At 40.7% G+C, this 11,313-nt stretch overlaps 1 protein-coding gene across 1 annotated transcript in view; it reads left to right on the forward strand.

Annotated features, from left to right (window-relative positions):
• LOC109472948 (neuronal acetylcholine receptor subunit alpha-9-like) overlaps positions 1 to 6,634 on the forward strand; it is a 7,635-nt gene extending 1,001 nt beyond the window's left edge. The window contains exons 2-6 of the mRNA XM_019772814.1: positions 2,774 to 2,913; positions 3,663 to 3,707; positions 4,410 to 4,519; positions 4,932 to 5,464; positions 5,930 to 6,634. Of these exons, the coding sequence (XP_019628373.1) occupies positions 2,774 to 2,913; positions 3,663 to 3,707; positions 4,410 to 4,519; positions 4,932 to 5,464; positions 5,930 to 6,468 (1,367 nt within the window). The 3' untranslated portion in view covers positions 6,469 to 6,634. The remainder of the gene's footprint in view (positions 1 to 2,773; positions 2,914 to 3,662; positions 3,708 to 4,409; positions 4,520 to 4,931; positions 5,465 to 5,929) is intronic.
• The last annotated feature ends 4,679 nt before the right edge of the window (positions 6,635 to 11,313 follow it).

Consider the following 11,313-nt stretch of genomic DNA (forward strand, 5'->3'; position numbering starts at 1 on the left):
GCGCTCTCGCGAGATTAGGCCACTCCGTGAACAAGATGGACTGATAGCCATCGAAAATTTGGAGGTTAGTATCCTTATCCTTCCAAAGTTGTCACTGATGAAAGAATTCACTAGGAACTGTATCTATACGTGACAAATGAATCTCTTCAACCATAATTTTCAATATTTGTTGTTTTTTCGTTAGCAGTGAAGGTGATTTAAGCAACTTCAGGAGGCGGCATCGCAGTGACGGCACAAATGTGGATTAAGGTCCTCTTCATCGTGGTTTCAATGGGACTTCTTTCAGGTGAGAACTATTTATGCCCATATGAGCATTATAAGCCCCGCCACGTGCCTGTAAAGCTGGAATGAACTCTGTGGCGGTCATACTTGTTGATTAATTCAGGTCTAGATTTTATTTTTACTTTAAGTACATCCTGCTCTTCTAAAGCTAAGCAACATTGGAATGACAGGAAACAGTGTTAACGACTTTGGAGGATTTCCTGACGTTTGCTCCAAGGTCAGGGCTTACCACTGATAAAGACATGGCCCAGGGCTCACAGGCTTCTTTCCGTGTAATTATAGTCCATCATCTGTGAGACTGTGACCCTTTTACATCTTCTGGAAGAACCGTGTCAGATAATTGTTCCCAAGCACTGTTCTGGATAATATCCTGGATACAGAAGCCGGATGCAGATTTGAGGAATTAGATTCAGTAGATTACATTGCAGATTTCTTGCTCAATCCACCCAACGACAATTCTGACTGACAAATAATTTGTTGTAGATATATAGAATATGAATTATACTAGATTGCAATATAGATTGTAAGAGGTCCCTGGATGCAGATTTGAGCAACAGTAGATTACGTTGCAGATTGCTTACTCAATGCACCCTACAACCGCTCAGTCCTACTTACTAATAATTGTTACCAGTGCCCTCTCTACACCCATTGTATCAGCCCGAGCCTTTTAGGTGCCCTAAGTATCACTGCACCACTTAGCTTCCTGGAACATTTGCCCGGCAATGCATAAGGCGATTGAACGGCAATCAATCAATGGTGCGCTGCAACGACTGAAACTCGCTGGTTCGTGTCGACTTTGCTGAGCTGCGGGTTGAGTTGACAAGGACAGATGAAAGACTTGCAGGGACGTATGGAGATGTGTCCTAGTTTGTTACATTGTTACCAAAATGGTTCTGACGCATTCAGACCATGTGAAGTTAGTGTCAATTAACCCGGCACTGCCCCCTCACTTTGGAATAAAGTAACTGCCCAAATGCGTTAGTCGTCAGATGTATTAGGTACTTGTAGTACAAAATGACTTTAATGTGTGGCTTTATATCATGTGAAAATCTTATAAACATTCACAATGATTACTATATTCATTACGTTGAATAAATCAAGGCGGTATTACATACATTTTATTAGTACATGGATAGATCAAAGGAGTAGATGATAATTACTCATTATTCTATCCACTAATTACTCAGTAGGAACATAAAAGAAATCATGTCGTGATTTTGTTTTGCAATTAAGGACACACGTGGTAGCTGTGCCAATCTGTGTGTATTACCATATACGGTTATCTTACGGGAAAGCTCTAGGGACTGTTAGCGTCTTCTTGTCTTCCGGAGTTGTTTATCAGATAAATGGTCACTTTTAGCTTCACGGAAGGAACCACGCACCGAACTGTTTTCAAGATAAATAGATGAAAGGGGATAAGAGGAGGTTTTCAAAGAAAATATGTTAGAAACGTAATATCTAGAACTAAAGCTGGTAATATTGACGCATCAGAAAGGAATCAGCAAATTCATCTATCTTGTAATATGATAATGCACGTAACCGTTAATCAAAGAACCCACATATTATAGAAGAAGTGGGTAAATTCGTCTTCCACTGCCTAAAAAGACGAAGTCAAACCCAGTAAATCTAGTACCATGCATGTTGTAGAATATAGTATAATGCTAGACGTAGATATAGTTTCACATGCCACTGTATTTTCATTCTTATGTTGTTTGTAACTGCAATTAGCCCTCGGGTAAGTATTTGCAATAAACTTTCTAATTAATGTACTGATCTTACAGGTACAGTTCGTGACCTTGTGAAATAAATGTAACGTTATTTGTACTCAGGGGTGAGTTCAGGGTTGCATGGATCGTTTGACGGAAGGAATCAGTAGGATTAAAAGAGAATTATCAATTCGCAATCTGTCATTTGTGCAGAGCTTCTTGGTCTGATCTTCAAGACCAAGGTTACAGGAAACGTTTGATGATGGGAAGCAGAAGATTGGAAAATATATGCTCCAGGCACCTCATTTTCAATTTCAAACACCTTACAACATTCATGTAAAAAGAAACGGATACTGTTTGTGCACAAAACAAATACATTGTGTATATCATTTCATGACCTCTGGTTTTCCAGGGGTGTAGGGTTAGGAGTAGGGTCAAATTTGTAATGAGAAAGAAACTGATAACGTCCGTGCACAAAAACAAATAACGTTTCATGACAACTTCTGTTCTATGGGGATGTTTAATGGTAAGATGCTGAAAATTAGGAAGGTTCTTGCAATGCAGTGCGGGCGCCTTATTTTCAATAAAATTCAAGATTTGCAAAAAAACATTTACTCAAGCAGCAGGATATGATTTTGGAAACGGTCGGACGTTTTAGGTAGCATCCACTACCTTTCGTCAGTGACACTGACGCGCACTTCACACACTTAAAGATTCATGCAGAAAGAACCTGATAACTTTTTTTGCACAAAAAATATAACATTTCATGGCCTCTTGTGTTTCAGGGGTGCAGGGAATATTTGACGGGAAGAAGCTGAAGATAGACATCCTGAAGGATTACCAGAAGGGAGTCCGTCCTGTGGCGAACCACTCCCACACCACGCCACTGAAGATGGGCATGGACTTCCGCCAAATCATCGACTTGGTGAGCACAAAATTCACAATTGTGCCTAACATGTGTTATGTATTAGAGTAGCAGCAGTTGGCAATGCATTATTACCAGTTAATCTAACACAACGTGTTGTTCTTTGATATTTTGTGTAATGAGAAAATTTTAATGACAATAGATTCTACATGAATATACTTGCCGTACCCAGTTAGGCAACAGCTAGACTAATACTATTTTTCTATGCCAATCGTAGTACACAGCTATATCAGCTAAACTTGCATGAAACAAGTACTAGGATAAGAATTCGATTTAACAACAGTTTTATTCATGTATTTACAACTATGTACTATAAGCTAGTGTATTAGGTAGAATTGTATTATGCAAAAGTAGACGCTTACCTGTCAAAGCAACAGAAAATGTTGCTTCTATAAAAACTAGAGTAGGTAAACGTAAAGAAACATAAAGATCATTTGGCTTCAAAATCATTTTTAAATCCCTCTCAGTTCCTTCGTTTGTCTCCTATTTCAGGACGAAAAGAATCAAATCTTAACGAGCGATATTTGGCAAAGACAGGTAAGCAAACTGGGCAAAGTAATTAAAGACAGAACATGGTTCGAGGAGTTGGCTGTTCTCTCCAAAAACTTTCACAAAATTATGATGAAAAGAATGGTTTCAAATACGAATCGTAGACCACACCAGTAAAAGGGAAACACAGCCAACTCCTCTTCTTTACATCTATTAGTATGAACCAAAGGGTGATCATCAAAACCTTCTCCTGTTTTCAGGACGAAAAGCATCAAATCCTCTCCAGTAATGTTTGGATGAGAAAGGTAAGAGGTGCTGTAACGAGCATGTCAAGACTGTTTTGTCTCATATATTTGTCAGGGTAGAAACAGACTCTACCGGTGGAGATCCCAATTGGAGTACTTGTCAAAAGATAGGATGGTCTTATTGTGTTAGAGTGGTTTCCCATTCACTAATCATGAAATCACAGATCTTACAAAAATCACAGACTCCAATCAATTGGGATCTCCACCAGTAGAATTGGCGATTCTACCACTTCTGTGACTCATGGTATCTGTCATAATTCTAAACACGTTTTTGCCCGTGCTTCTATATTTACATCAACTGTCATGTCGTGTTGTGTTGTCGTCGTTTGAGCTTCTGTTGGGTTGTGTTGCTTTGCATGATATAGATTGACCTCATTCTAAAATAGGTCCTACTCTATAGATAGAATTTACCTATTAGATCTATCTGTGGTGCTTTGAAGTATATTCCTGTACGTGTTATTTCACGGATAAAAGTACGTTTTAATGTGTGTAAGATCTGTCAGGTTGTGGAAAAAATGTGATGGTATCTTAAAAGAGATTTCTGTATCTTTATCTACCATCGTTTTGTGGAATTCGCCTATCATTAAAAACAAATTTCACAAGCCTCAGGAACGTGCTCTTTAGGTTAAGTGAATCAGCCCAAAGACACTACTGACAGTAACTGTTTATCTTAAGTGTAAAAATTGTCTAATTCCCCTGCAGTACTGGAGGGACGAGGCTCTAACCTGGGACCCGGATGAGTACAACGGCATGAAGTACATCAACCTGCCTTCGTCTGAGATCTGGCTGCCTGACATCGTCCTTACTAACAGGTAAATTACTTGACTGTGTACTTTGGCAGTGCTCCTCTTCCACTCAAACCACATTATCAGTCAGAGGTTACTGTGTTGCATTTTGAGCTTCCCCCATGTCATTAGCCATAGAGCAATTAACATTCATTCATAGAAGCTACTTGTCTTAATTTTTGTTAAAATTGGGAAATACGCTTCATCAGAAATCAGTATTTTGTTACCTAAAACATCCCTTGATTCAGTATATTCAGAAATTGCTTATACACGTCGGATCGGTTGTTTAGACTTATAACTAAGTTATACACATACACAAACATATGTAGAAGTATTTTGGTGCACACAGAAATAGCGATCGCTCGTACTCTTCTAGTCTCCTTTAATCCTGTGGACCATATTATTTAAACATCTTAATTTTTTCAAACATTTCTTCCAGTGCCGGGAAGAACCACGACCAGCCCCAGAACAACGTCATCGTCAGCTACAACGGCGAGGTCACCTGGCTGGTGACCCGGATGTACTTCAGCGCCTGCTACATCAACACCTACTTCTTCCCGTTTGACGAACAGAACTGCACTTTGACCTTTGCCTCTTGGACTCACAGTGGCTTCGAGATTGACCTGACCCAGGAACCGGAGCCGCCGAGCAAATCTTATTACGTCAACAATGACGAGTGGAAACTGATGGACATTTACGTCAAGCGTGACGTTGTGTATTACGAGTGCTGTCCAGAACCGTACCCGGAAGTGACGTATACCATACGTATCCAGAGGAGGGCCCTGTTTTACGTCACCAACCTGCTGGCCCCCTGCTGTCTGCTGTCCTTCCTCGTCATCTTCGGGTTCTACCTGCCGTCCGATTCCGGGGAACGAGTGGGGCTGGGGATCACCATCCTGCTCTCGTACTCAGTGTTCCTGCTGATGGTGTCGGAGTGGATGCCGCCTACGTCACGGACTGTGCCACTCATCGGTGAGCACTGGCAACTGTTTTATTACCATTAATGATAACCAAGATTAAACCCCTCTAAACTTTTGTACTAGACTATTAGTAGCACATATTATTTGCTCAACAACACTTGTGCGAGCCATTCTCTGGAATGAACTAGTAGCAAAATCAGTTCCCAGCTTCCATTCCAATCTATCTTCGAGGAAAAGATTACAAAATGGTGTCAGAAGTGGGATCCGAATCAACGCCTCCATTCATGAAAATATTTACCAAAAACATAAAAATGCTATCAAAATGTACAAAGCTGGACATACTTTTGACATCTAGAAAACACTATAGGGCAATAGTATGTGGATGCAAGTCAAAAGCTTTACAAACTTGCACAAAATAAAATAAGTAATATGTTACAGTCGTCATTTTATTTCATACTATTAATTAAACAGTCAAAATTAGTGGGTCCTATCAGTCATTTTTCCCCTTTCCTCCCAGTTGTATACTACAGCGTGACGATGCTGCTGGTTACCCTGGCAACGGCCATGACCATCGCCGTGCTGAATATCCACCACTGCGCAGCTCACACCACGCCGGTGCCCCACGTGATCCGCTTTCTCGTGCTGAGACTTCTCGCGAGACTTGTCTGCATGACCAGCGTGTCTTCCCACTGGGAGGAGGAGCACCACCACCCCTGGAACATCGAGAAGACCATCAACATGTTCACCATGAGCAACTTGGACAACGGGCATGGCAACACCGAAACAGAGGTGGTCACCAAGAACAAGAACAAAACTGGAAACTCTCCAGGCGAGAACGGACTGTACACCTCGCTCCTCCTGTCTATGAGAGAGATCCACAAGGAGATCCGCACGATCAACGCGAGATTCCAGAGGACTGATATCCAGACTGGGATCGAGGACGAGTGGAAAAAGGTCGCGAAGGTCATAGACAGATTCCTGATGCTGCTTTTCGCCGTCGCCACCTGCCTGACCAGCGTCTGTCTGTTCTCCCAAGTGCCGCATTTCAACTTGTAAAGAGACAAAAATACGGGATGATGTAAATATGTTTTAGACTTCATGCCACACAAAAAGTTGTAGTTACCAATGGTAGTGAATCCCAGTAAAATCGGGTAATGCCGGACTTAACAATGGTAGTAAACGGGACTTGACTTTCTGCTAACGTTGTTGTTTACAAAGTGAACATTAGGCCACGCCACTTTAATTTGTTGGTTCTCGGATTTTTTTCAGATAAAATATGAAGCGACAGGGCGAAAAAAATAAAAATAAAAACAGGGTTAGGCTTCCTAATATAGCCCTAAATGCTATGACAGGAGCCATGAAGTCAACACAAAAGTCTATTAAAGATTATTATTTAAACAATGAATTTTGAACTTGTAGTCAAACCACTGCATTCTAACAAATTAAATTGGTGTGGCCTTACCCGACTTTATTTGCATTTCCTACTATTGGTTCATCCAACGTGTGTTGCAGTGTAATTTACTAGACGAGATATTCGGATATGTTGACAATCATTAATAACTTAAGGTCTGTATAGTTGTAAAAGATGTACAAAATGACTAATACTACGCGGTCACCAATTAAACTATACAACTACTGTACATTGATCTATAAAATCTCAGTACTAGAAATTCTCCCACATGTTGCTGCAACTTGTAAATATGCAGCTTGTGAAGAATTTGACGCAAGATAATATTTAATTAGTCTCCACCAGACTTCTTTTGCAGGCTGAAAAAATCGTAGAAATCGTCCTAAAAAGGGCATTAATTGGCGAGAGAAGGTAGCCGGCCATCGACAATCAAATTGGCCTGCAAGTTTTTGATCGTCGATGGCCGGACGATTTCTACGATTTATTCAGTCTGCAAAAGAAGTCTGGTGGAGACTAACATTTAATTACTTTTAGCAATGTTTATTGAAACTTTGATGTGCATTGGTGATTTTGTCAGTATGGCGACTTTGAGAAGGTGATCTTGACAAAGAACTGAGAACTTAATAAATTAATAAGAGAAATAAATATTTTAGGTTTAACAAGTAGTGAACCATAAGGTCAACACAGTATTACAGAAAATAAGATAAAAACACATTGGTGTGTAGGATGTGGCCTTAAACTTAACACGTTACATGTAGACTAGTAGGTAGACTGGGGAATTTTACAGCATTTACAACTCAACATTGTACGCTCCTTTCCTATGCGTCTGAACGATAAATGACTAGCTGTATCAGCTAAAACAACAGAAGGCGTTAAGTACGAAACGTATTGTAGATAAACCTTCTATCTAAATCAAAAATTTTAACGGTAATGTGGGTACGGACTACCAAATTCCCCTTACTGAATCGATATAAGATTAGACATGTAGATTTTTACGCAGTACAAAATAAATCAAGCAACTGGGTAAATTCCCTGAAGTGTCAGAAGTTTCAGCTACTCAGTCACAGATGGACGTATTTGGATGCTATCTGAAATTTCTAATATATTTTGTATTGCGTAATCTTACTTAGCATCTGTACATATCTACTGTACATCCACGTAAAATGGTCCTTAGTATTGAAAGATATTTGACACAATGTTAGAAATAGATGCACCAAACAGAAACATTAAAACGATACAAGGTTAAAATTGGATAGCAACGTGCGTGTAAGAAAGACAAATCATTTATTTATTTCCAAGAAGGACAGAGGTCCAGAGGGATGTTGTTGTTGTTGTTCTTTACCTCTACCAGGCTTCGGGAGACGACTAGAAATCAGTCAAATAGAGAGATGACATACCAGGGTCCGCTAGAGAGCACATTTGGTGCGGCAAAAATCCCTCGGTATGTTATCTCTCTAATAATTTGACATTTCTACTCTTTCCGTCTGTCTCCCGAAGCCTGGTAGAGGCTAGTTGTTCTGGCAGTGGCAGGTCTAGACCTGTTCGGGCATGACGCACCCGCCATACACGAGTCAGGGGTAGGAGGAACCCCTTATATCCTTGACTGGAAGTCCTCCTAATAGATGTAATGGATAGACATATTAACATGGATAGGTCTTGTACTATGTGATCGGGGTGTACAGTTCTAATAAATGTGGGTTACATTTTGAATACGCATTTGTGCTGAGCGTCTTTGTGTTGGTAACTTTGCGTGCTGCATAGACCATCCACAAAAATCGATACGAAAAGACTGAAATGGCTTCTTGACCATGCACTAAGAATTGATGACTCAAGAAGACCCAAGACAGCCTAAACTGGAGACCGTTTGGAAAAAGAAAAAAAAGAGGCAGGTCTAAAAACACATAGAGAACAACTGTGACGGACAACGTGGCGTCCATAGGATTATCCTGGCGTTCAGAATAGGAATTGTGCCAAGAACAGGCCCAGACGGAAAGAAAAATGGCTCACCAGGAATATAAAGAATAAATAAGTAACCATCAAGTGTACCAAAGTATCCAACTGTCTGGAAGATAAAATCGCAAACAAAAAAGGGCAGGAGCTTATAGAGTTACTGACCTACGTTTAAGCATAAGTGGCTTCACGTCTGCATAATTCTTTACACGGGTTATGAGTGGCGAGGGTGGGAAAAACAAAGTTCGCAACAAAAAAACTAGAAGCCTTTTATAGGCGCCAATGTGACTTTGATATGAATGGCCCAGTTCCATTTTAAACACTTGTGACTTCAGGGTTAAATGCTGTCTAAAGTCGATATCGTCTCCGACACGGTCCAGTGAGGATTTATGAGTCCTGATGTAAATTTTCTTTCACTCTGCAAATGGTTCCACTAACGTTCACCCAACCAAAACGGTGACAATGTCGTCTCACAGCCACCTTTTAACCCGAAATTTGAATTACCATGCTGAGTACAAAAAGTAAAAGTCACCATTAAAAATGCATCTAAGTCCATTCTGAAAATGTAGACCATTAAACTTCTGAAATTTCCTACTTAAATATCAAATATCTTTAATAAAGCCTATCATATTTGTAATTTTAAAAGAATAGTTCCACCGTCAGATGTATTAGTATTAGTACCCAAATGCATCGAAAATTTGCTTCCATGTTAAACCATACTGGATCAAATGTGCTTCCATGCCATACTGGATATTAAAACACACTTATTCCTCAACCAGCCTGATGCCATATATACACACCAACGGTACCGTCTGTTAGAGAGAGCAGTTTTATGCTTAACCAGTGGAAATAATTTCCATCATTAATCTCATTTAAACCAAGCGGCAATGCGGCATTGCAGCATGTCTGATTGACGACGGCCGTTACAATAAGTGGCCCCCAAGTGGAACATGTGTCTTAATTAAGAACCGGGTCCCGCGCTCCCTGGAGCCCGGGTGTCTGCAACGGTTACTGTCGCCGTGATTCGTTTTAAAATTTGTCCCAATACTAATTACTTTCTTATCTGCTAGAACGCATAAAACGGTCTTTACTGCATCGCATGCTGTCTGCATGCACCCTGCATTATGGTGAATTACTCATTTAATGCTAATGCCACCCCTATTACCCCACCGCAAAGTGCTTTTTCATGATAGAACGCAGCATCGGCGGATGTTAGATGATGTTAGATATCGTCTCCGTAAGATTAAATTGCCGTTCAATGATCTGATGACCTTCCTGATTACATGATGAAGTTCATTAGTCATTTCTGTCTGCTTAGTATTTACTGGCCCTTTCGTCTGTGTAATGTCATAATTCATATAACAGTTTAGTGTGCCAGTAATTAAACAACACGTTTGTAATCTTGAACCATTTAATATGAGTGTTTTCTGTGTTTTTCAAGGCACTGTCAGAAGGTTTGTCTTTCCTTTCAAACAGTTCGTCGACCCCTCACATGTACAGCTGTTTGAATTCTGTCAGAGGGAGGCGCGCGAAATATTGGCCAATCAGCGGAGGCTTCCTGGGCATGAGAGCAGATCGGGTTACACCTTTCCCGACACACCCTCGTCTGCACCTGGTGACCCAAATACTGCACCTTACTTCTTGTATGCTGTGTTTCTGTTGTCTAAACTTGTGCTATTTCGGTCAGCCTTTACCTTTTAGATGAGCATTGAGCACGTGTGTGAAAATAGTAACATTTAGGCTATATAATTATACTCACCCCTTTATTATATCCTGCTAATTCAAAACTAAATATAAGAGGAGAAGTCTCGCCAACAAAAGCCATTTTTAGACCTGGCATTTTCATCGATGCATCAGGCTTTCTTGTTTGCACTAGCACCTTTTTGTATGCCAACCAAATTCGCAGGGCAAATGGTAACTGCCTGGCAAATGGATACTGCCTGGCCAATTTGATACTGTCTTGCAGTCACCAAAAGAAAGATCTGCTTGGAGATTAGACTTCTTGATCCCGTGCCCACAAGCCTAGCCACTGGACGCCATGTCCCAAAGACCTCATCAAGCTTAAGCAGCAGTTTCAGAATAAAAGATCACGGGCAAGACGCTGGCAAACCTTCAAGTACCAGAGTTATCAACCAAGGATTGAGGTGTTCAAAAATTCATTCTTTCCAAGAACTATCGCAGAGTGGAACTCGCTGTCACCAAGTACTGTAGGGGCATTATCATTAGATAGCTCTAAACGATGTTAAGAGTTAGATGTTCAAGGGTTAGGTGTAACAAGTCGTTCGATGTAATATAGCTAGCTGCCGCCGCGCAGTGTGCCTGCGAAGCTGGTGTGTTATGTCGCTTTTAAAGGCTATACAGATACAGACAGACATGGACGCAAGCCAGAAACCGTATAAGCTAATGTCTGCACATCCCACAGCGTGTGGTAATAGGAAGATAGGGCTCGTTTAGGTCCAGATAACGGAGAAAAGTGCCGTAAGGGAGGCATCTGTGTCTATCAGCATTGGCACTAAAACATTAAATGCGTGGCTGGAATCCCC

The sequence above is a fragment of the Branchiostoma belcheri genome, unplaced genomic scaffold (genome assembly GCF_001625305.1).
Source record: "Branchiostoma belcheri isolate BF01 breed outbred unplaced genomic scaffold, Haploidv18h27 scaffold29, whole genome shotgun sequence".
Taxonomy (NCBI): Eukaryota; Metazoa; Chordata; class Leptocardii; order Amphioxiformes; family Branchiostomatidae; genus Branchiostoma; species Branchiostoma belcheri.